The sequence below is a fragment of the Callithrix jacchus genome, chromosome 3, assembly GCF_049354715.1.
Source record: "Callithrix jacchus isolate 240 chromosome 3, calJac240_pri, whole genome shotgun sequence".
NCBI classification, from domain to species: domain Eukaryota; kingdom Metazoa; phylum Chordata; class Mammalia; order Primates; family Cebidae; genus Callithrix; species Callithrix jacchus.
In genome coordinates, this window is record NC_133504.1 from 51,326,263 (window position 1) to 51,352,945 (window position 26,683).

A 26,683-nucleotide genomic window follows, 5' to 3' on the forward strand; every position below is an offset into this window, starting at 1 on the left:
TATATATATATATATATATATATATTATTTTGAGCTAAAAATTTGTAATGTAAATGCCATGTGATAGAGCTTGATGCTAGAGAACATGAATGCATATTATAAAAAGCTGAATGGCCGAACGCAGTGGCTCAGGCCTATAATCCCAGCATTCTGGAAGGCTAAGGCAGGCGGATCACCTGAGGTGGGGAGTTTGAGACCAGCTTGACCAACACGGAGGAACCCCATCTCTACCAAAAATACAAAATTAGCTTGGCGTTGTGGCACATGCCTGTAATTCCAGCTACTTGGGAGGTTGAGGCAGGAGAATCGCTTGAACCTGGGAGGTGGAGGTTGCAGTGAGCCAAGATTATGCCATTGCATTCCAGCCTGGGCAACAAGAGCAAAACTTCATCTCAAAAATAAATAAATAAATCAAAAGTTTGATAGAACTGAAATGAGTTTTATAATAGCAGAACACTTTATATACTCTGCCTTCTCCCCATTATTTCCTCAAGGAAGAATAGCTTGAGTGACCAAAGATTTCATAATGACTTTTCTATTGCTCATTGCTAATTTTTTTTAGGATGCCTCTAACATCTCCCGAGTCCCTCTTATAAGGAATTCAACCTCCCAGACTTGTAAAATTTAGGTCTTTGGAATATTCAAATCTCAATAGTGAATTTGAGGCCAAGATATGGTATAAATTATGAAATATAAAAGGAAGCAAAGTACCCTGATAAGAGAGACACAAGGAGTCTCACATGTTCCTTTCTTTTTATGGGGTTTTAAGGTACTGAGGGAAGCAGAATTGGGAGGTGAAAGAATATATTCTTATTTGGGTAGTGGGGATTGGCAGGGGTAGTTATAAAATCTTTGTAGACATTTCTCTCTCTGAGGCAGGCTTAGATAGTTTGACAGCTGTATTAATTTCTCAGGGTTCCAATTTCTTCACTTCCTTACCAACACTCTCTGTAACTGTTACTAGTTACTGTTACTTTCTGTTTTGATAGCAGCTATCCTAAAGGGTGTGAGGTGATATCCCACTGCGGCTTTGACTTACATTTTTCTGATGATTAGTAATGTTGAGCATCTTTTTGTATGCTTATTGGCCATTTGTGTATCTTCTTTGGAAAAATATCTATTTCAATATTTGGAATATTTCAAAGCCCAATACTGAATTTAAGGCCAAGATATGGTATAAGTTGTGGAATATAAAAGGAAGCAAAAAGGTTGCTATTAAAAAATGCCACAAACTAGATGGCATAAAACAACCAAAATGTATTATCTCTCAGTTGTGGAGGCTGAAAGTCTGCAACTAAGGTGCTGGCCAAGCCATGCTCCCTTTGAATCTGTAGGAGAATCCTCCTTTGCCTCTTCCTAGCTCCTGGGGTTTGCTGGCAGCATTTGGTCCTCTTTGGCTTGCAGCTGGCTGCATCACTCCAATCTCTGCCTTCATCATCACATGACATTTTCCCTGGGTGTCTTTGCCACATGTTGTCTTCTTATGAGGACACCAGTCCTATTGGATAGACCCACCCTACTTCAGCATGACTGCATCTTAACTAATTACATCTGCAACAACCTTATTCCCAAATAAGATCATACTGTGAGGTACTGGATGTTAGAATTCAACATATTTTTTGAGAGAGGGACACAATCACAATCAAGCTATAACAACAGTAATAATATATGACAGGCAATAACATGTTCTTAGATTCATTGAGAAAAATGGTTTTTGTGTCCTCTATTATTTTGAAGAGCCCCAAGTGACTGGAGCTAGTCGGAAGAAAGTTTCTGGCACCAGTAACACCACTGGTTTTACAAAAGAGGTGGTGTAATTTCTCAGATTCTTTATTTGAAATAAAGATGTAGTATGTGTAGCAGATCTCTGGGAAGCAATGACATTTCTAGAATGAGATAGACTGACAATTCTATGAGAGAAGAACAGGAATAATTTAAAAGTTTATGTGAAAACTATATATCTGATAAGGGGTCAATATTCAGAATATGTAAAGAACATCTACACCTTTATAACAAACAAACAATAACTTGATTAATAAACGAGCAAAAGACTTAGACATTTCTCCAAAGAAGATATGCAAATGGACTTTAAGCATATAAAAACATGCTCAACATTACTAATCATCAAGGAAATGGAAGTCAAAGCCAACAGTGAGATATCACATTATACCCTTTAGGATAGCCACTACCAAAAAAAAAGAAGTAATGGTAAGAGTTACAGAAAGTGTTGGTGAGGATGTGAGGAAATTGGATCTCCAGTGCGTTTTTGGGAATGTAAAATGATGCAGCCATTATGCAAAACAGTATAGAGTTTCCTTAAAAAGTTAAAAATAGAACTACCATATTGATCCAGTGTTATGGTTTGGCTCTGTACCCTCTCAAATATCATCTTGAATTGTAGTTCCCACAATCCCCACATGTTGTGGGAGGGACCTGGTGGGAAGTAATTGAATCATGGGAGCTGCTGTTCTTGTGATAGTGAGTTCTCACAAGATCTGATGGTTTTATAAGGGGCTTTTCCCTCTTTGCTCTGTGCTTCTCCTTCCTGCCATCATGTGAAGAAGGATGTGTTTGCTTCCCTTTCTGCCATGATTGTAAGTTTCCTGAGGCTTCCCCAATCATGTAGAACTGTGAGTCAATTAAAGCTCTTTCCTTTATAAATTAGCTAGTCTTGGGCAGTTCTTTATAGCAGTGTGATAACAAAGTAATACATCTAGCAATTCCACTTCTAGATAGATATCCAAAAGAATTAAAGATTTCAAAGTGGTATTTGCACATCCAGCATTATTCACATTTGTAGCACCATTAATGACAGTCAAGAGGTGGAAGCAACCTGTTTATTGATAGATAAAGGATAAAGAAAATGTGGTATGGACAAACAATGAAATATTATTCAGCCTTAAAAAAATGAAATCCTGTCCTAGGTTACAATATAGATGAACTGAGGATATTATGCTAAGTGAAATAAGCCAGTCACAAGACAAATACTGCATGATTCCACATATATGAGGTGGCTAAAATAGTCAAACTCATAGAAATAGAAAGTAGAATGGTGGTTGCCAAGGGCTGGGGGAAGAAAGCAGTGGGATGTTTGTTCAGTAGCTAAAGCATTTCAGTCATGCAGGGTGGGGGTGATTCTGGGCATCTGTTGCACAACAATATGCATGTGGTTGATGCTCTTTTATACTTGGAAATTGAGAGGGTGAATTTTATGTTGTTTGTGTGTCTGTTTTTTAGAGACAGTCTTGCTTTGTTGTCCAGGTTGTAGTATAGTATAGTCCAGAGATCATATCTCACTGCAGCCTTAAACTCCTGGGCTCAAGCCATCCTCCCCACTTCAACCTCCCAAGTAGCTGGGACTACAGGCATGAACCACAACACCTAGACTAATTTTTACTTTATCTTTTGTAGATATGGGCTCTTGCCATGTTGCCCAGGCTAGTCTCAAACTGTGGAGTCAAGTGATTCTCCCACCTTTGCCTCCCAAAGTGCCAAGATTACAGGTGTGAGCCACTGCACCCCACCTGTGTTGTATTTTTTTCTACAGCGGAAAAAAAAAGGCTGGGCACGGTGGCTCATGCTTGTGATACCAGAACTTTGGGAGGCCAAGGCAGGTGGATTACTTGAGTCCAGAAGTTCAAGACCAACCTGGCCAACATGGTGAAACCCTGTCTCTACTAAAAATACAAAAATTTAGCCAGGCATGGATGGTGGCATTCACTTGTAATCCCAGCTACTTAGAAGGTTGAGGCAGGAGGATTGCTTGAGCCCAGGAGGTCGAGGCTGCAATGAGCCGTGATGGTGCCATTGCACTCCAAGTCTGTGCAACAGAACAAGACCCTGTCTCAAAAAAAAAAATTTAACAAAAGGCAAAACATTTTTCTTAACAAACTGTTTCTAATCCGTGTCACAGAGAGATCACTAAGTAAATGCTAGTTAGGAGAGGTAGGTTTGAGTCTAAGTCATACTGGCTGCTTAAGCAAACTGTTCACTCCTCTGGAGCTCATTGGTCTACCTAATATTCTGTGATGGAAGTACACACCATTGCCTGTTTTACCCACAGACCCCAAGAAAAAGTGCCATCCAAACAGTTCTTGATGAATGAGCAGGAACCATATTTATGCTTTATTATCCCACCTCCTGAGACACAGATTGAGGTGAGCACCAGATTCTGGGAAACCTACCCATAGATCCCTCTCAGTGACCCCTGTTGCCACCAAAAGATTTCTGTCAGGAATCTGAAATTTGGAACCAATAAATTATAAAGTGCTAAAGTGGAAACTAAAGATGTAAGGTAATGAGATAAAATTTAAGCTAGAAAGTCCCTTAATAGTCCATATAAAAAACAGTTATGAAAGAGTTAAAATCTAGAATGAGAATGGTGCAGAAACAAGACAGAGAGAAATATCATGACTGAGACTTTCTGGTTCATGTGAGAATGGCCCATAGCCTTTTCGTCTGGTTTTCTGCAGTTCAAATATAGGTTATGTATGGGTTTGTTGTTGTTGTTGTTTATTTATCTTGTTTAGTGTTTGCTGAGGCTTCTGGATCTGTGGTTTGGTGTCTGTCATTAATTCTGGATAGTTTTCAGGCATCATTTGTTCAAACATTTCTTTTTTTCTTTCTTCTCCTTTTAGTAATCCATAGTTGTGTATCTTTGGGAATTTTCCAACAATTCTTGAATGTTCTATTCCATGATTTTTTTTTATCTTGCATTTGAGTTTGTGAATTTCTAATGGCTTATTTTAAGCTCATTGATCTTTTTCCTTGGTCATGTTGAGTCTACTGAGGAACTCATTGAAGGCTTTCTTCATTTTTGCTAGTTTTAGAAATTCCTATCATTTCCTTTTCTTTCATGGAGTCTCCATCTCTCTACTTACATTAGCTATCAGTTGTTGCATGTTGTCTATTTTTCCATTAGATCTCTTAATATATTAATCAGTTATTTTAAATTCCCTGTTTGATAATTCAAACATCTGTGTCATATCTGAGTCTGGTTCTGATGATTGCTTTGTCTCTTCATATTATATATTTTCTTGCCTCTTGGCATAACTTGTAATTTCTTTATTGAAATATATACATGTTATTGGGTAACAAAAACTTAAACAGCTGTTTAGTGTGAGGATGCATATTAGTCTGGCTAGAAGTTGAGCTGTATTTAGTATTTGTGGTAGCTACAGGTACTAGAGTCAAATTCCTCATGTCTTTGTTTTTGTCTTTCCTCTTGATTTGAGGCTTTCCTAAGTACTCCTCCTCAAAGAGTCTGTGTCTGGCAGTTCTTACAACTGTAATCCACTGTTACAATAGCAAGGTTTAATGCAAGGTTTAATGGGGGAGGGTCCCATAATCTTAAAATTAAATATCAGTCTTTTAATTGGTCCTGTGTTTCTGAACTGTGACTTCACAAGTTTTTTTCCAATGATACAGATTCTCCCTACTCCCACTCCATTCTCCATTCACTGGCTACTGAGTTTCTAATCTAGTTGCCCCAAGCCCTGACTCCTGTTGACTATGTTCCCCTGCCCCTTTTAGGTGAGAAAAAACATCAGCTGGGAATGGAGTGGAAGGAATGCCATTATCCCAGCCTGGAAAAAGCTCAGTCTTTTCCCCTGGACAGTAGGCCTATGGGCTTATTACAAAATGATTTCTCTTTTCCTCCTCCTCCCAGAGCCATGAGAGATTTTCTTTTTAATCTCCCCTGTGACAACACTGTTCTTGGAAGTAAAGTCCGTGAAACTGTGGGGATTCCCCCAAGACTGCAATGTCCAGGAGTTTCTCACTTTTACACTAGTCTAAACTCAGTCTCCAGCAATTCTTCAAAATAATCACTTAATTTTTCAAGATAATCTAACAGTTCATGGCTCCAGTGACTTCTGCTCTAGATAAGCAGATCTGAGCTGTGACTGTCTGTGTGCACCTGTCTCCAGATTTCAGTGTGGTGGTTCCCTGTGGGTCCCAAAGTCCGTGATTTTCAGTTTGACCAGCATTTTCCTGTGGTAAGGATGGTGGGAGTGGTGATTTTCAAGTTCTTTATATGTCCGAGTTTAAAATGGAAGTCCTTATTGCCTCCATTCTTAAAGGCTAAATTTTGATTCCTGTCCTTGGATTTTCATGAGATTCTCTATATTTAAAATAAAGCAATTTTTCTCTAGAGTTGGCTTGGGTAGATCAACCACACAATCAAAAGTCCTGTGTCTAAAATGTATTGCTTCCATGAGTCATAGCTTCTTCGACTCTAAAATCTCCTATTAATCAACTAGACATAAAAGAAATAATACAAAAAAGATGCCACGCTTTAACCATTCCTCTTGAAGCTACTGATCCTTGTTTTCAGATGCATCTTCAATGACAGGAAGGGTAAACAGTAATTTAGTATAGGGGGATAAAAGAAAAATATTTTACTTGTAAAACTGGATCAGGGAAGGATATTTCTAATAAGGATGTTATTTATTTCTATGTGTTATTAATATAAGTTCAAAAATGTGACAGCTGACAATATGAACCTCACTTGTGTGTGTTTCAGTGGGTAGAGTTGTCCTTTGAACAACATTGAGGTTGGGGTGCTGAAACCCCATATAGTCAAAAATCCATGTATACCTTTTGACTATGCAAAAAGTTTACTAATAGCTTCCTGTTGATCAGAAGCCTTACTGATTACATCAACAGTTGATTAGTATATATTTTGTATGTGTATTATATATTATATTATTACAATAAAGGTAGCAAAAAGCAAATGTTAAGAAAATCACAAGAGAAAATATATTTATCACTCATTAAGAGGAAGTGGATCATCATGAAGGTCTTCATCCTTGTCATCTTAATGTTGAGTAGGCTGAAGGAGGAAAAAGAGGGGTGGTTGGTCTGGCTATCTCAGGGGTGGCAGAGATGGAAGAAAATCAGCATGTAAATAGACCCACACAGTTCAAATTCATATTGTTCAAGGGTTAACTATATTACCAATAATTCGGTAATTAAACCTTTTCATGAAGACTGAACCTTTTAATATAAGACACCAATCAATAATACATTTATATCTCACTTTATTCCAAAACAGATTCAAGTATCTATGACAGACATCTGTTTTGTCCGCCTGGCATCTGATTTGATTCTGTGACTATCAAACCTCTTATTTTGGGGAACTGATCTTTCCTCAACTCCAATCAATCATAGAACCCATATCCTTGGCCATGGAGATGGACCTACGACCTGTCAGGCAGACCAGCAAGAATGCTCCCCTGAGACTTTTAGAATTAGGTCTATGGAGATAGGGGAAATCCTTCCTGTGGACCTAAGTGCTGCTGTTGCCATATCTCCAGCTATGTGGAGGAAGCCAGAATAATGAAGTCAATAATACATAGAGGATAAAAGGCAGGGAGAATCCCCAACATTTGTGCCTGTGAAGTTTACTGTACTCCTATACTCTTCTCCTTGTACTATTAGACGAGCCAGTATATTACTCTCTTACCCAAGCTAGTAGATTTCCATCATTTCTAGTTGGGCTAATACAGAAGCTGATGTTAAGGGTTTCTATTTGGTTTGAATGTCTAAAATATTATCCTTAAACATAAGCAAAAAATTCTACTGGAATAAAATACCTTGAGGTGTGTTCTCCACAAAAGCAAAATCAAGGATATTAGATTACAGAAGAAAGACCTTAAAGTTAAAACACTGAGCAGGATCTTACCGTCTGAGTTATGTACAAATTCCTTAACTACTCTATACCACAGATGTTACATATGATTGAAGATAACATCTGCCACTGAACTGTCTTATAGAAAGAATGAGGTTCATAGAGTGCTTTGAGTAACTTGGAAAATGGTAATGGGTTGAATCTAATGTATATAATGCATCACATTTAGAAATGGTGAACTTTGATTAATTTCCTAGTATGCCTGATTCTGAATTTCTCTTTCTGTAAAATGGAGGTGATATCTTTTTTGAGGGGTTGACAGAATTAGCAATGATACCCACATGTGAAGCTGGGAGGTCATGATTCAGCCAAAGGTGATACTACCAGAAAAGGAAGGACAGCCAACAAGCCAGGCATCCTTTGCAGGAGTTGATTTACATTTTGAAAAGTGGGTTTGTGTGGGGAAAACTTTCTGCAGAGGTTGTGTACTTTGGTGCTCAGCAGAAGAGACAGACAGGAGACCTGAGGACAATGAGAAATGGTAGTAGTTGGTTCCTATCCCAGCACAAAGCATTGGCCCTTGTGGGAAGAGAGGCAAGGATGCTGTGCTTTGAAAACACAGCACTATTTTGGCAACTTAAGTGTTTCACAGTTTGGGAACATCTAAGCAAGGCAGCATTCTCCTACAGGAACAGCACCAGTAGAAATAGTAGAGGCCCAACAGAAGCCTGGCACGAGTAGGCTGCACCCAAGAGTGTGAACTTGTTTGTGAATCAGTGAGGAAACCCCTAGGACTTCCAAAAATAGTTGGAGAGAGGACTTTTCAGAAGACCGAGATCCTGCATTCGATGAAATTCTGAGTCAGCAAAATCTGGGTGTAAATGCTAATGTGACTCCGTAAGAGAACATTGATCCTTGAAATAATTGGGTTCCATATATAACAAAATTTGGCATTTAAGTATGAGCCCTATAAATGGCTATGCTGTCATGCTAAGATATTTCTCTGTAAAATTCTATTAAGACCATGCAACAACATGGATAAACCTGGAGGACATTATGTTTAAGGAGATAAGCCAGACACAGAAACACAATTAATGCATGATCCCACTCGTGGAATCTTAAAAAAAAAAGTTTATCTCATAGAGAAGAGAACAGTGGTTACCAGAAACTGGGAAGGGGAGAGCAGAAGGAAGGAAGGGAAGGGGCTCAATGGGTACAAAGTTACAATTAGATAGAAGGCATAGTTCTGGTGTTCTATGGCACAGTAGGGTGACCATGATTCACAACAGTAAGGTACCATATATTACAAAATAGCTAGAAAAAAAGATTTTTAAATGTTCTCACCACAAAGAAATGAAAAATGCGTGAGATGACAGATATGCTAAGTATTCCGATTTGATCATTACACAACATATACATGTATTGAAGCATCGAATTATGCCCACATAAACATGCACAGCTTTGATATGTCAAAAATTATTGTGAAAATTGAAAAAAAAAAAAAAAAGAATTCTATCCACATCTCAAGATTGGCCAGGTGGATGTTACAAGCTTTGAGAATGAGGTCATATGATTTCCTCTGTGTTAGTTAAAAGCATAATTATTTAGATTAAGCCTTTGACCTTACTAACAGTAGAATAGTTTACTGACTTACATATGTCCTCACCTTATTCTACCAAGAAGCTGAGAGGGCTAAGCAGAATAAACTGCTTCAAGGCTACTTTTATGCACAAATTTTCAGGGAAGTATTAATAAATTTTGACTCACATCATCTACATTGCTAGTACAGAGTGAAATTTTCTCTAAAACAAAAGCATTCAATATAACTGTTTTTCTGCCACTAATATTTTTGTTATCAAACATACCACAAATGACAAAGCAAATCTATAGAAACTTCATGGAACAAGAACTATCATTAAGTATTCATCTCAAGCGGGATAAAAATGTTCATAAATTTAGTAAATTTTAATTAAAATACTATAGAAAGAAAAACATATGTTGGAGTTTTTCTGATTGTTCCTTTTAAAGTTTTGACATGTTCATCATCTTTGTAGTCTTACCTGAATAACGCTATTGTTTAGAACGTCTACTGTTGGTGCCAGCCTCCACTCTGACACTCTACCTGAATTACAATGGCACCCTAACATATGCCCACTTGGATAAGAATTCAACTTTAGGAGGAGTTTCATAAAGTCTGGCGTAGGAAGCATTTGCATTAACGAAGCCACATTTGCATTTCTCAGGCTTTAGGAGCAGCAAAGCTCCACCATCTGCACAAACGTATAGATCACAGGAGTTACTTCTGTCTTCACAGTTTACTAGTAGTTTACTAGTTTTTAGCAGTAGCATTATGACTTCGATGATGGCAGTCTATCTGGTGAGGACAATGTTTGGATGATTTGCACTGATTTTTCCTGCTTTTTTTTTTGCATCACAGGTTTAGCTACATAAATTATCATACATATGTTGTTCGTTAGCTGCTGTCTTCAGTATACACTGGGCAATAGCTATAAAAGCTTAGGGAAAGCAGGTAAATAGCCATATGATCAAGTGATTATGGAGAGTAAATGCCCTGTTAGGTTGCATTGGGATAGCTAATGCCAGCTATTAAAATAACTCTCATCATTTTAATGAGATTTGATATTTTTTAGCAAAATGTCTGTCAGTTTTGGAGCTCAGGACATTTTTTTCCTACCTACAGAAGTTAATGGTAATTATGTTCTTGACAAGGCAAAGTCAACCTATGAGACTTTTTCAGAATTATCTTTTTAAGATGAATGGATACTGTAATTCATTTAATCCTCATAACAGTTCTAAGAGATAACTACCCTTTATTATCAAATATGTATTTAGCCCTTGTCCTAGGCTGTTCTTTCTATAAAGAAATACCTGAGACTGGGTAATTTATAAAGAAAAGATGTTTAATTGGTTTATGGTTCTGCAGACTACAGGAAGCTTGGTGCTGGCATCTGCTCAGCTTCTAGGGAGGCCTCAGAAAGCTTACATCATGGCAGAAGGTAAAAGTGGAGCAGGCATGTCATATGATGAAAGTAGGAGCAAGTGAGGGAGTGTCGGGGGGAGGTGCCTCATACTTTTAAATAAACAGATCTAGATCTCATGTGAACCCAGAGCAAAAGCTCACTTACCACCCAAAGGATGGCCCAAGCCATTCATGAGAGATCTGATCTGATACATACACCTCCCGCCAGGCCATACCTCCAAGACTGGGGATTACATTTCAACAGGAGATTTGGGTGGGGACAGATATCCAAACTTCATCAGCACTTATATCCAAGGATTATATGTAATACTAAAATAGTCTTGCTCTGGACAGATACTAATGTCATCCCCATTTAATAGTGAGGAAACTGAGGCACAGAGAAATTAAGTAGCTTGGCGAATCTGAAAATATTAGTCTATTCTGTAGAACACAGAACTGTCACAAATATCTATGTAAAATATTTACACCATCACCTACCAATCGTTGAGTACTAAGCACTTTATAATTTCTAAATTAATTCTTCTAACCCTGTAAAGTAGCTATTATCTTAATTTTAAAGATAAGGAAACTGGTGCATATAAAGAAAAAACTTGCCAAAAATCATATAGCTAGTTAGTGATAGAGCTGAGATCTGACCCCACATGTATCTAAGTCAAAACCTATGCTTTTGACCAAGTCAGAAGTCCAGCACAATATAATCACAGATGGGGAGAGGGAATAGGATTTCCGAGTTGAAAAAGAAGGCTACATTTCATTATTATTATATTACCTCCAGTACGGCAAGTAACAGAAAGAGAGGTGAAAAATCTCTTAGAAATTGGTCTCTATACAATACCCAATGGTACAATGACAACATAAGGAGAAGGGAGTTTTCTAATGATTTTTACGATGACATTTATAACATTTAAAAGTAGTTCAAACTGAGAAGAAATGCTTTTAGCTTTAAAATTAAGGCTAACAAAAGTCCTTCCACCTTTCCTACCTTCTCTATGTGTGTGTGTGTGCTCCAGTGCTACTTACACTGTCCCACATATGGCAGGAGATTTGTTATGTCCTGTAACAGCTTACTCAGGGTAATTATCAAATTCCTTCTCTCAGGTTTCTAAAACCAGTTTTTTTTGTCTGCTGGGTGGCTTAATGGTAGTCCTTTCTAAAATCAGAAAAGTCAACTGGATAACCTTTCCAAGTTTCTCCTAATCCTTGTATGAAATAGCTATGCCAATGGAGTACCAAAAATCTTTCCAAAAAATTTAAAGGGATATTTGTTAAAATAATGCTCAAGAGATTTGATTCCACAGTAGGGTAAGTAACAATGCAAGCTGCTATACTACATAAAATATTCTACAGAGTTCAGAATAGAATATGTTAGAAACTTCTATAAAGGCTTTTTGTGCAGTGGAGAAATTTTATGGTTAGAAACTTTATTCAAATGTACATAATTACAACTACAATTGAATAGTATAAAATATATTCAAAGAATTAACTAGAAAGGGTTCTTCAAAGATAAAACATAAAACATCAATAAAGGATGACGGTAGTAACAAGACCATGGGAGAAAACTGAAATTACATATCAGGTTTGTACGGTTTCAGGTATCCATAACTTTAATGTAATAATGATAGTAAGCAGCATTTCAGTATTGCCTATATACCATGATGATAGTTCAGTAATTCTCCTACATTATCTCATTTAGTCTTCACTAACCTTATAAAGTTATTTACCAGTTTCGTTTTACCAGGGAGGAAATGGAAGCTTAGAGATTAGCTTATATAGCTAATATGTGATTGATTTGGGTTTAAAGTTTAAACCCACATAGTCCAACTACAGAGCCCAAGCTCTTAATCACTGTGCTATGCTTCCTCTATAGGATAAAAGTTGTTCACTGTCAAGAAAAAAGTAGATTTAAAAAATGCTAAAATGAAGTGAAATGGCCAAGGAAGAAGAGAAGCAAAAGCCTTTGGTAGTCTTCAACTGAATAATCCTTGAATCATTCTGACCTCACTTCGTCTTTGGAGGTTTACTCCAATTGGCTACAGATAAAATGGGTCCAAGAATTGGGGATTAATCACCCATTTTATTTGTAGCTGATTTTCCCAGTTCCTTTTGGCTCTCTTACCTATCACACCAGTGGGGGAAGGGTGCCTGCAAATCGAGACAAGCAGACTTCAGAACTGTGTGCACATCATCACATTACTCCAGTTGTTTCATTACGCATGAACGTGGTGATTTCAGAAATTCTTAGAATAATCTGGTACACTAAATGTCAATTATGATTTTCAGCTCATAGCAACCCACTGTGTGTTGTTTTGGCTTCAAGGACTCCAAAAATATGGCCATTCTTGTTTACATCTTCTCTGGAATTTCAGATAATATGGAATCAAAGTAAGCATTTTAAAGTGCAAGGTATTTTCTGCTCTCTTCAGCTTTCTCTGCTCTTGACTAAGAAGAAGAAACTACCCTACAGGCCATCATGACAGGGTATAAGAAGAGAAAGAAACAGAAATCAGTAGCATACAACAGGTACCTTATAAATACTGCCTGACTGTCTAAACTTTCCCATTCATATCTAACTTCCTTCAAGTTTTCAAGCACAGCTCACAATCAGAGAAGAGCACCATAAAATAATTACTGAAAATGTAAGCATATAAGTGATTTTTCTATAAAATAATTTATGAAATAATATGTAACATTATTACATGGAATGAATTTTATTAATCTCCGCTTTTAAAAGCTTTTAACAAGAAGTCTGCTGCTAGTCCTGGGGACAGGGCCCCAGTGAGAACCTTGTGTTCCAGAAGTGGAATCTGTTCCTGGACTGTGGGATGGGTCCTGAAATGCTCTAACACGCTTTCCTGAATGAGATTCCACATCCAAACTTTCTGTTGCTTCTGTCGTTTGGCAGTTAGTTCCCCACTGGCAAGCATTACGCCCTGGAAATCTTTCATTTTATCCCACATTTCAGAGATTCCCTCTCCACTTCTGGCCGAAATACGAATTACCTATTGAAAAGGGAAGAACCAGACCATTTTACTTAAAATAATAGAAAACATTTTCTTGGAGACTCTGATATCTGCCAGTTAATTCTTACAGTCTACAGAAATAGGCAATTGACATGAATGAGATTTTATTGCTGTGTCAAAGTAAATATACCAATATATATTCTGAGGTAATATACCTAGGATTAGTAAGCGCACAGCAGAAATAAAACACTGATTCAAGGTCAAATTTTTAGCCCAGAGATTTATTTATTTTTTCTTTTGAGATGGAGTTTCGCTCTTGTTGCCCAGGCTGGAGTGCAATGGTGTGACCATGGCTCACTGCAACCTCTGCCTCCAGGGTTCAAGCGATTCTCCTGCCTCAGTCTCCCAAGAAGCTGGGATTACATGCATGTACCATCACGCCCAGCTAATTATGTATTTTTAGTAGAGATGAGGTTTCTCCACGTTGGTCAGACTGGTCTCGGACTCCCAACTTCAGGTGATCTGCCTGCCTCAGCCTCCCAAAACGCTGGGATTACAGGTGTGAGCCACCATGCCCTGCTGAGATTTGTTTTAATTTAGGATTCCTCAGATGGTCAGGGGCATCATAGAGGACTTGTGATAAGGGCAATGCCAGGTAAGTTCCCCTGAGGCCTGAGTGCCAAAAAATGAAGCTAGGTTGAGAAATAGCCTAATTCTCTTTGTCAAATTTGCCCAATTTAGCAAGTGGAAGAGTGGGCATCTGACACCTGCATGTATATCTAAGGTGGCTCCAGATTCAATGCAGACAACATGATTGGGAAAAACTGGGATATGATAGTAAGTCATCATTGTCTTATTATAATGATTACAGTTTATTCCTTAATAACATAGTGTCTGTCCACAAATAAAGTGGCCCACATCAATATTACTGCATCACTTATTACAGGATTAAAATTTTTTTCCTTACTGAAAATGGCACCCAACAAACATAATGGGAATGGAGGCCTTTTCTCTTACTCAAATTCCAATATAGATAATCAAATCATTAGCTGCTCCAAAACTTAAGGATGGTTCTTTCAGAATGGATTTGCTATCACTTTCGAATGGCTCAAATCAAGTATTAAACAATCAAATCTATCACCTCTTATCTAGCTTTTGACATCTAGTGGTTAAAGGATTATATTTCAAATCATCACTACACACTCTGGCTTTGTCATGATTTTTAAAACTATAATCTTCACACAGAAGCAAGATTGATTATATGTCTAGTTTGGGACTTACATCCTGTCTTCTAATGTACACAATCCACTCAGAGTGAAAGATACAGAATGCAGTGCAAGCTTACCTTTGGTTTCCAGACTTCTGAACGTTTGCGGAGTAATTTTAGTGCACTCACATACTCTGCTTGTATTCTTCGAGCTGGCACAATCAAGTCTCCATCAGATTTAGTTATAGCTACCAGATCTGCCATCTCGATTATACCTCTTTTGATACCCTAAAGAGATCAAAAACATTTAATGATGGCCAAAATAAAAATGGGGAAATTAGTCAATGCTAAGATTTTGAAAGTCATATATATCATTAACTTTTTATCCGTATCCTCCTAAGCCCTGGATGTCAAGACACAATTACTTGACAGAAATTACTCAAAAGCATTGGCCATTGGGATTATAGGAGTCATGTGTAATATCTCTTCCAAATTTAGGGTAAATACATCAAGCCACAACATGATTGAGGCAGGAGAGTTCACATTGTCTCATGATGGAATCTGCTCATGAGCTAACATTGCAGGATGCAAAACCATCCATCATTAAGGTTCTTAAAAAGAAAACACACCTATCATTAACATCTGCATTTCCAGAAAAAAGTCTTTGAAATTTTCCTTAAAATTAGGATTTTATTTTCAATTTGCATTTGAGGCAAAATAATCTGATGTCTAAAAATATTCAATATCTTTTTTATTATTTCTTTTCATACTTTGTATTTTTCTTCCTTCAGCTTTACATGGACAAACCTCAATCTCTTAATTCAAATTATGTTACATAAAAATATTAGAAATAAAGGATGAAATCCAAAAGCCAAATCTTCTTTGGTAAATACAGACTTTTCTATATAAGATTAAAATTTATTTTTGAATATTTTTTAATAAAACTTTCAATTATGAAATTCTAATAGATGTTTCTAAATCAGCAGCCATAGTCTGCTATCACTATGCTTTAGAATTACAAAATTGAAATGGATATACTGTATAACAAATAATTTGTCTGGGCTAGGTGTGGTGACTCACACCAGCAATCCCAGCAGTTTAGGAGGCTGAGGCAGAAGGAATGCCTGAGGTCAAGAGTTCAAGACCAACTTGGGCAACAAAGCAAGACCTCATCTGGAGAAAAAAAAAATTTTAAATTAGCTGAGAGTAGTTGCACATGGCTGTAGTCCCAGCTACTTGGGAGGCTGAGGCAGGAGGATAGCTTGAGCTTAGGAGTTCAAGGTTACAGTGAGCTATGATCATGCCGTTGCACTCCAGCCTGGGCAACAGAGTGAGGCCCTGTCTCTAAAAAAAAAAGAAAAAATTTATCTAGTCTTTGGGTTTCTGGGAGGTAATCTTTTTTTTTTTTTTTTTTTTTTTTTTTTTTTTAACTACACCTTCATTTGTCTAAGAGAAAGCAGGGAGGTAATCTTTTAAGTTCTAAATTCCTAGAATTTCCTGAATAACTGGAGTGTCTGTTATTCATGGGAGGTGCCTGGGGCCATACCTGAGTTTATACAATGAGATCATTCCGGATGGCAGGCTGACCATGGCAGAAAGACCTATCATGTAATTAGAGGGTTGAGGTTTTATGCCATGTGATATCAACCCAACTTCCAGGGAGGGGACAGGGGCTAGAGATCAAGTTCAGTTATTCAATCAGTCATGCCTATATAATGAAACCGCAATAAAACCTTGGGACATCAAAGCTCAGGAAGTCTTCTGGTTGATGACACACATCAATATGCCAGGAGAGAAATATGTCCTGAGGACACAGAAGCTTTGCATTTGGGCCCTCCCAGACTTCTTAGTGGCTCTTCATTTGGATGATCCTGATTTGTATCCTTTACAAGCATGCTACAATTGTAATATCTTGCTTTCCTGAGTTCTCTGAGTCATTTAGCTCAGAGGTCCCCAATCCCCAAGCCATGGAGGAACTGAGCCTCACAGCAGGCAGGCAGTAGGTGGGTGAGCATTACTACCTGAGCTCTGCCCCGGGAAATCAACAGTGACATTAGATTCTCATTAGAGTGCAAACCCTATTGTGTACTACACATGCTAGAGATCTAGGATATGTACTTCTTATGAGAATCTAATTGATGCCTGATGATCTGAGGTGGAATAGTTTCATCCTGAAACCATCCCCCATTACCCCCAGTCCAGCCGTGGAAAAACTGTCTTCCATGAAACCAGTCCCTGGTGCCAAAAATGTTAGGGACTGCTGCTCTAATGAATTACTAAACCTAAGGGGCAATGGGAACCCTAAAATTTATAGGCAGTTGGTTAGAGGTACGGGTGGCCTGGGAAGCCTGGATCCTGCAGCTAGTGTCTGAAGTGAAAGGAGGCTTGTGGAGGACTATGTCCTCACCCTAGGAAGTCTGCACTAACTTTGGGTAGTAGTGCCAGAACTGCAGTGCAGGAGGAGAGTAAGAATCCTGTTGTTACAACATATAAACTAGGATAGTGGGATCCCAGTTATAGCTTATGAAGAACTTTTGAATCAAGTAACAACATCTATGCAACAATGGTCTCTTCTGGCTCGAACTATCCCTGTATTTCAGTCATGTTGCAGATGGAAAAAATTATGCTGTATAATTTTACATTCTCAAGGTTATATAGTCTATTCCTGTAAGTTGGGAAAAAATACAGAGAATCTGCCTTTGATTCAGGTATTTTAGCCAATATGAATAATGCTCCTTTTTCTAAAGCATTATCAACTAGTTTACAAAAACACAACATTGGAAATTTTTATTTTCAGAGACAAACACTTTGTATTTTTGGGGGAAAAAAATCCAAATAATTACCTGCAACTCATCTCCTCCTGCTGGTGGCAGTAGTAAAACAAACATGTCAACCATGTCAGCGACAGCAAACTCCGACTGACCCACACCTGAAATTTTAAATCACAACTATATCCTAAAATATTCACCTTTATTAGATTTTCTCAACTACACTGACCATCATTTTCATTCTACTTCATTCACTCATACTAACAGTCACACAATCAACCTGGTCACCACTTTAAACATTCCACTTCTGAAGAAATGTATTAAATGTCTCTATCTTACCCTCTAAGCAAACCAGTTATCCTTCCCAGCTCTCCCCCTCTGTTCTTGGATTGAATGGAGAACCTAGAAGCTTCCATCCTCTCCTCACTCTCACAGCTCTTTCTTGGCTTCCCTTTCATCGGCGAGCAGCTTGAACACTGTGACTCAAATCTTGAATCATGCTTGCAAACACTTTCATCTTTTTTCCCTTCTTGTCCTCATACTTGCCTGCAAACGCCCAATTATGTATGGATCAATCCAACTATGTGTGCTCTTTCCCCCATAAGCACGTGAGAGAACTTGCTCAACTCTGTGGACAAGAGACACTACAGGCAGCCTCTGTTGCATCTTCCTTGCTGCCTGGCAAAAGCAATCTCCCTAAACGCCCTCAGCTGGCCTCCATTCCATTTCCCACAGTATTCACTGTCCCATAAACTCCCTGCTTGAAGAGGACCACATCACCTATTTCACAGAGGAAATAAAGGCAAGAACTTCCTCACCACCTCCCTCTCTGGGACTCCACAGGTAACAAGACACAAATACAAACTCAGCCTTACTGCCTCATCTGCAGTCTCAGTGTAAGAACTATCGACTGAAAAGGAACCTCTCATTCCTTTCCACTTCCTCTGGGTTCTTGCTGATTTTTTTTTTTTTTTTTGAGAGGGAGTTTCGCTCCTGTTACCCAGGCTGGAGTGCAATGGCGCAATCTCAGCTCACTGCGACCTCCGCCTCCTGGGTTCAGGCAATTCTCCTGCCTCAGCATCCTGAGTAGCTGGGATTACAGGCACGCGCCACCATGCCCAGCTAATTTTTTGTATTTTTAGTAGAGACGGGGTTTCACCATGTTGACCAGGATGGTCTCAATCTCTTGACCTCGAGATCCACCCGCCTCAGCCTCCCAAAGTGCTGGGATTACAGGCTTGAGCCACCGCGCCCGGCCTCTTGCTGATTTTTATCTTAACCTCTCCTTTGTTTACAGGCTCTTGCCCCCCAGCACAATACATAAATTGTGCTCAAATCTTTCTCATCTTAAAACCACAGAAAACAAAACACCATCAACGAAATAACAAGACAAAAAAACTCACAAAATCCTCCAACTATCACCATGTTTCTCACTTTTTTTTATACTCAAGTTTCTGGAAAAAGGGAATTTATGCTCACTGCTTCCACTTCACTTCATGTTCACATCTCACCCCACTTAAAACTGCTTTCCAGCCTGGGTGATGTAGTGAGACCCTGTCTCTACAAAAAGTATAAGAATTAGCTGGGCATGGTGGTGTGCCTGTAGTCCCAGCTACTTGGGAAGCTGAAGTGGAAGGACAGTTTGAACCTGAGGGTGGGAGGCTAAGGTTGCAGTGAGCTGTGACTGCACTGCTGCACTCCCACCTGGGCAACATGATGATACTCCATCTCACAAAAAAAACTTGCTTCCACTAAAATTCTGGAAACTCTCTCCCTTTCTTGGTGTGATGGACTTAGAGTTGCATATTTAATATCTATTCTTCCCCATTTTCTTACCCCAATGTTATTAGGAGTATCAATGCATCAGATTAAAGACCACGTTCACAAGATCCTCTTTCAGCTAGATGTGATGAATAAGTCAAAGCAAAAGTCATTAGATGGGGTTTCCAGAAAAGTGTGTTAAAGATGGCTAATCTAGCTATACCTCTTCTGCCACCCATCTGCTTCCTTATTTCCCTTACCTTCTTCCTTCTGTGTGGAATGTGAAAGTGTCAGAGCTCTATCAGCCATCTTTTAAGCATGAGCAAACTGGAGGACAGAAACTGAGTGCTAAGAACGGTGAGCAGGCAGACAAAAGAAACCTGTGACGCTGAGGGCTCTGTCAAAGCACCACACCTACTCTGGGCTGCCTGCCTCTAGCTCCTTTTTGATTTTGCTTCTTGCTCTGTTGCCCAGGCTAGAGTGCAATGGCATGATCATGGCTCACTGCAGCCTTGAACTCCTGGGCTCAAGCCATCCTTTTGCCTCAGCCTCCTGAGTAGCTGGAACTACAGCTGTGTAACACAATGCCTGGCTATTTTTTTTTCGGTAGAGCTGAGGTCTTGCTATGCTGCCCAGGCTGGTCTCAAACTCCTGGGCTCGAGCAATCCTTGGCCTCCTGAAGTGCTGGAACTACAGGTGTGAGCCACCATGCCTGGCCTCAGGCTTCTTTGATTTTATTTTATGAGACAAAGGCTTACTCTGTCACCCTGGCTGGAGTGCCATGGTGCCATTACAGCTCGCTGCAGCCTCGAACTTCCCAGGCTCAGGTGATCCTTCCACCTCAGCCTGCTAAGTAGCTGGGATTACAGGTACACGCTACCATGCCTAGCTAATTTTTTAAATATTTTTCTGTAGAGACGGGGTTTTACCATCTTGCCCAGTCAGGTCTGGAACTCCTCGACTCAAGCAGTCTGCCTGTGTTGGTCTTCAAGTGTTGGGATTACAGGCTGCGGCCACAATGCCTGGTTTAGGACTTTTTTATTTAGAAAATAACCTCTTTCTTGTTTGAGTCACTGTTATTTTGAGTTTCTGGGAAAAGTAGCTAACTACAATTTCCAGGTAAAATATGTGGTTTTTAAGGTGCTCTTCTTCTTTGATTCTCTTAATACCACTCAGGCCACTAACTCTTCTTTGACCTACTCTTTAATGGTGCAGTTTCTAAAGCCCTGTCATGGCTATTGTTATGAACTGACTTGTGTTTCCCTCATCTAAAAATTTTCCTATGTTAAAGTTCTTGAAACAGATAGGGCCTTGAAAGAAGCAATTAAGGTTAAATGAAGTCATAAGGGTAGGGCCTTAATCCAATAGGACTGGTGTTCTCAAAAGGACAGGAAGAGACACTAAGAGTAGAGACAAGGGAAAGTAAAGTGAAGATGCAGCAGAAAGGCAGCCATCTATCTGCAAGACAAAGGGAGAGGTCTTAGGAAAAACCAGCCCTACAGGCGCCTTGATCTTGAACTTCCATCTCCAGAACTGTGAGAAAATACATCTCTGTTGTTTAAGCCACCCAGTCTGTGGTATTTTGTTATGGCAGTCCTAGCAGATTAATATAACTATCTTCCATTTTTGTCTCATATTTTCCCGTTTATCTAAACCAAATTCTTAAAATATGAAACTATGAACTATGCTGGTAACTGTTAAGTCTGTATTTCTCATTCAGTCCTTTTCTCTTGAGACACACAGTCACTCGGACACCTAATAAGCATTTCACACTTAATATATAAACAACTGAGCTGATTGTTTTCCTCTCTGCAAATCTACTTTTTCCACAGTATTCTCTATCATCTACAATGCTCCTTCCTTCCTTATCTCACATCTTATTATAGATGAAATCCTGCCCGTTTATCTTTAATGTTTTGTTGATCCATCTCATCTCCATTCCCACTTCCACTTGGTTCAGACATTTACCATCCCCTTCTGGGATAAGTACAGTAGTCTCCTTATTCAACTCTGGTCCTCCTTCTAACCATTCTATACTCTGCTGCCACGGATCTCTCCAAAATACATATCTGATTTTCTCACTCTCCCACTTTTCCAGCAGCATCTTCCCACTCCTTTCATGGCAAACTCTAGAAGACTCCTTGGGATGGCATGTAAGGTCCCTGACAATCTGGCCTGGCCTACTGCTCCAGCTGATGTCCCTTCACTCCCTGCTTTCACACCCCATGCTCTCAGTATCCTGAGCAAACTGCACTTCTCTGGATGTGCCATGTTTTCTCACTCCCACGTATCTTTACAAATGCCCTTTATCCCATATTTTGTTTAACTCCAATTCTTCCTTCAAAACTGAGTTCAGCTGTCACCTCCTCTAGGAAGTCTTCACTGGGTCCCCACATCTGAGTTAGGCTGTATCACATTTATCACACAGTAATATAATAGACTGTCTCTCCACAAGAATGAATTTCTTGGGGTTTTCATTTCAGTATCTCCATTGCATGTAAGTATAAGCTAAGGATATAAAACAATAAAATAAAACATATCTGCATTTTCAAAAGGCAGCCAATTGCATTAATTTTCTTTCTTTCTTTTTTTTTGAGACAGAGTCTCACTCCATCACCGGGTGCCAGGCTGGAGTGCAGTGGCGTGACCTCGGCTCACTGCAACCACCGCCTCCTGGGTTCAAGCAATTCTCCTGCCTCAGCCTCCTGAGTAGCTGGGACTACAGGCACACGCCACCACACCCAGTTATTTTTTTTGTATTTTTAGTAGAGACGGGGTTTCACCATATTGGCCAGGATGGTCTCGATCTCTTGACCTCGTGATCCGCCTGCCTCAGCATCCCAAAGTGCTGGGATTACAGGCATGAGCCACCGTGCCCGGCCTACATTAATTTTCTTAGTGAACATAATAGACATATGAAATGTACTTAAACAAAATAGGTGCTGTGCTAAAGCATCATTTACACAAGTCATCCTAATGCTTACAGTTCTCCTCTGGCATGTATAACATACCACCTGTATAACAGTTATCCAGATAGATGGTTTACTTTTACTTTTTAAATGGTAAGATCTTTGAGGGTAAGGATTATAAACTATACATTCATATCTTCTATGGAGTATGGGATATCTTGTATTTAATTATACATTTAGCAAATACCTGCTGAATGAACAAAAATAAGTGGTCACTCATCTTTATATAGCATTCACAAAACAGTATATTGTTGTTATGAAATAGAATATCACACTCACCTACGGTTTCAATAAGAATTATGTCATATCCCGCTCCTTCACACAACAGAATAGCTTCATTTGTAGTCCTTGTCACACCTCCTAAAGTTCCTCTAGTAGGAGATGGCCTGATGTATGCATTCATATCTCTTGATAATTCAGTCATTCGGGTTTTATCACCTAAGAGTGATCCTGAAACACACAGCTACATTTTATAATTGTAGAACAGTTTTGCGGGTCAATTATCAGCCAGTTTCTAGAGGCTTCGTGCCATTTCTCCCTAAATCTCAAACTGCATTTCATATTACTGAGCTTCCCTCCAACTCATTGTATATAATGAGGTCAGATTAATCTTAACATTTCAAGCCCTTCAAAACCTATCATTTATGGCTTCCCACCGACAAAAGGTTCCCATCTAGATTCTTTAGCTGCATCTTACCTGTCCAATTCTGGCTTCTACTAGTCCCCACACCAATCCTCTGTTCCAACCAGGGAGATTAATGTTATCTTAACATCACTGTGTTTGCTTCTTCCCATCTTTTGTTTGTTCTCTCATGCCAGAAGTATCTCTTGGTTTCCTCACTGCTAAGTTACAGTGTGTTAAGCCCAAGGTCTGTAATCTGGCTCCACCATTTCATACTATCCAATTTTGAGAGGTCACTTTACCTTCCTGAACCCTTCTTTCCTCAGCTACATCACAAGGGTAATGTGCTACTGGGAGAATCCTATACTTATTTGGAGGATTTTTTACAGGAATTACAGAATTCCTGTAATTATTTACAGGAATGTGCTTCAAAAACCATTAATAACAAAAACATAGAACTTATCCACCTTATAAAGATCAGTAAAAGTCCTTGTACAGTCTGCCTGGAACCTTTTCAGTCCATGCCCATCTCTGTGAATTTCTATGGTACAACAGCTCTGAAATGTACGCCAGCATCCTGGAGGGCATAAGAGAAGTTTAGTGTCCCTCCTATTTCTATTATCTACATGAGCACCCTCCACTCCTCATTCTTTTATTTTTACAAATGACATTTTCTCAACCTTATGTAAGTGCTACGCAAATATATCTTCAAGCTGCCCCTTCTGTCCAGTCTGTTGCTTCTAATCGCCTACTACTTAGAAAATTTGGAGCTCTCACTGAATGCAATGTAAGCTAAGTTAATGGATGGAAAACTATTCATACAACACTTTTTTTTTGGGTTTCATATCTTCTCTCTTTCACACAGTGGTTCTCAACTGGGGGCAATTTGGCAATGCCTAGGGACACAGTTGCTTGTCACAAGTGAGGGGTAGGGTGCTACTGGCACCTACTGGGTAGAGGCCAAATATGCTGCTAAGTAAGCATCTTTCAATGCACAGGACAGCCACCCACAACAAAGAATGATCTGACACGAAATGTCACTACTGCCAAGGTTGAGAAACCGTGCTTTAGTGTAAGTCTTTGCCTACAGGACCATGTCTTACATATGTTTTACACTAAGTGCTTAACAAAGTGTTAAGAGTAGGCACTCAATAACTGTGGAATGAAACTGGTTATGTTTTTGTGTTCACTGTAGTATAATATTTTGACAAACATCAATACTTACAAATTCCAGAAGACTGAAAGTCCCAGGACTACTGTTACCTTCTACTATTTTGCTTTAGTCATATAATAACATTTGTAGGTATACTGCTGTTCTAATCTGAGTGTTTATTTTCCCTCTTTTTAAGAGCTACTTTTTCTTCGTGGTATTAAAGATTGAAAAGTTTCTTAAAGATATGCTCTTTTACCACTAAATGCCAGTTCAGAGTGTTCTGATGGGTTCCAATTCTTCCTTATTTACTTCACATACAACCTTTTTCTAAAGTAATTTTCCACATGAAATAATTTCTGTGTAAGGAAACAACTTGCCAAAGCTTTACTTTAAATTACTATCCTATAGATCCCATCACACTGAAGTCAACATTACAAAACTACTCTCCCATGTCTTAGCCAGCAATTCCAAAACTGTTCATTGCAGAACCTCAGGAAGATCTCAAAGCTATCACAGGGGTTCTGTGAATTCGAAGCACAAAAAAGATTGAGCTTACACCAAAAAACTAATGCTTCTTAAACTTTAATGTAATGCTATTTTTCAAGTGTATGTATGTACTGATGCAATAAGGTAGAAATTTATAGTGTTTAGTCTATCATTGTATTTTTCTCTTTCAAAGTCTATAGGATTTTTTGCCTTAGAAAGGGATCCTTATTTTCTGAGAAAGGTTAGGAACTACATAGCCATGTAACTTTAATCACAGAATGTTTTATGACATTATTTTCCTCTATTATTATCTCAAGCTATTATTTTCTTTTTCTATTGTAAGTATTTAGAATGTTGTGAAAATGGGGGAATGGCCTTCTCACCTATATACAAATGAGGGCCACTTATTTAAAAATCCTTTAAGTACATACTTTTAACAAAGTTCTAAAGCTGTAAATAAATTATACAACACATTGACATGGATTTAATTCTGAACCTTGTGAGCAAAAATTTTATTTTACAGTTAACTTTTTTCATTATAGTGACTCAAAAATTTTGGAAGTTCTGAGCTAGATTTCTCAATGGATAGGAACAGGAATCTTCCACATCTATATTAACCCAAGTCCCTAAAATATAGTTACATCACCATTCTGAATTTTAGTATTAAACCTGCATTATTACAGAGTATAGAAAAAACAAATACTTCCATAAAGCATCTTGTATTTACCCCTTCACAACACACCTTATATTGTAATGGCCTGTGTTTGTGTTTCCTGTGTAAGACAAATGCTCCCTAAGGTCAGGACTCTATCTTGTTCACCATTATGTAACACAGTTTAAGAACCTTCCATGTACAATGCCTCACCTATAGAAGGCACTCAAATACTTGTTAAGTAAGTAACTGTAATATGAAAAGCTGAAATCATAAAGAGGGGTAAGGGAAGAAAAAAACCTTTCCTGAGTATTTATATTGTATGCTTTCTGTTTTCTTTAAATGATCTTTTGCAAAACAGTTTATATTCATTTTATCTCTGATGAGCTGCAAATTAAACTTTGAGTGACTGCATGACCTCAAATCAGAAAGTATTTGTTGAACACTCTGTGAAGCACAATGTACTATGCTAAATGCTGTAAGGGGAACTGCAGTATATTACAGTGCCCCTCTAAGAGCTTTCTGTTTAACTGAACATATTATGTAAACAGTTGACAATTATATACAACAGTAAGGTTTTTTTTAAAAAGCTTAAGAGATGTTAAAACATTATGAGGAAAATGATGAATGAGTAAGGACCTATTTTTCTGAATTGTACAGGTACTAATGCAGCCAGGGGGGAAAAAAAACCAGGAGCAAAGAGGGGCCTGGCCTTGTGCATGGGAGCCAAAGGACTGAAATTTCCATTTGATCATCTTCAACTTCTGGCACCTGTTACTGCAGTTTTCTGAGTACCTGCTGAGCTATCCACAAGCTGGCCTCCTCTGAAGAGTACAACGCTCCCAAACTAGTTCCCTCAGCTCCCACCTAACTACAGAACTCCCTTCCTTCAGCGAGACCAAACTTAGCTAGTACTTAGAGGTCTCCCAACTGTGCCAATTCCTACTAAATTGTAAGAGAGAGCTCCCAGAGCCCTGCAATTTAAAAAGAATCAACCATACTTACCACCACTAGTACAAGAAGAAGGGTCCACAGCCAGCACAGATAATTTGTGCCCTCTCTCAGTAAGCATTTTTCCAAAATATTCTATAAATGTTGATTTTCCAGCACCCGGGGGCCCAGACAATCCTATGATAGAAAGAGATCTTCTAATTCAATGAAACAAATGAAATCGGAACTATGATCAGTTTTACTGAGTAAAATATTAGACTGCCTTCCCCTAATGTATTAAAATCTCAATTATATTTCAACATGCCCTAAAACGGCAAAAAAATGTTTCTTTATCTAATTCCTGAGTAATGGAGATATACAAAGGAAACACTCTGGGTTCCACATGATCACAAGATTCACTTTTAAAAATTACAAAGCATGCTTTGCCTTTGTACTATAATCTAGATCTTCCTGGACAGGCTTCATTGTCTCCATTGTTAATGTGCTCAATTTCTACATCTGCCCATCTCTCACCATGATCAGT

General features: G+C 38.6%; 1 protein-coding gene across 6 annotated transcripts in view; it reads right to left on the reverse strand.

The window, feature by feature from the left end:
- Positions 1 to 8,721: 8,721 nt before the first annotated feature.
- Positions 8,722 to 26,683, reverse strand: part of MMAA (metabolism of cobalamin associated A) — a 40,966-nt gene continuing 23,004 nt past the window's right edge. For 3 of the 6 annotated variants that reach the window (XM_078366459.1, XM_078366456.1, XM_008992637.5), the window contains 6 exons: positions 26,215 to 26,337; positions 23,386 to 23,495; positions 22,576 to 22,759; positions 17,642 to 17,727; positions 14,937 to 15,086; positions 8,722 to 13,630 (listed from right to left, as the gene is read on the reverse strand). In XM_078366459.1, the coding sequence (XP_078222585.1) occupies positions 13,343 to 13,630; positions 14,937 to 15,086; positions 17,642 to 17,727; positions 22,576 to 22,759; positions 23,386 to 23,495; positions 26,215 to 26,337 (941 nt within the window). In that variant the 3' untranslated portion in view covers positions 8,722 to 13,342. The remainder of the gene's footprint in view (positions 13,631 to 14,936; positions 15,087 to 17,641; positions 17,728 to 22,575; positions 22,760 to 23,385; positions 23,496 to 26,214; positions 26,338 to 26,683) is intronic. The other 3 variants (XM_078366460.1, XM_078366457.1, XM_054252886.2) reach the window with 1 other exon arrangement.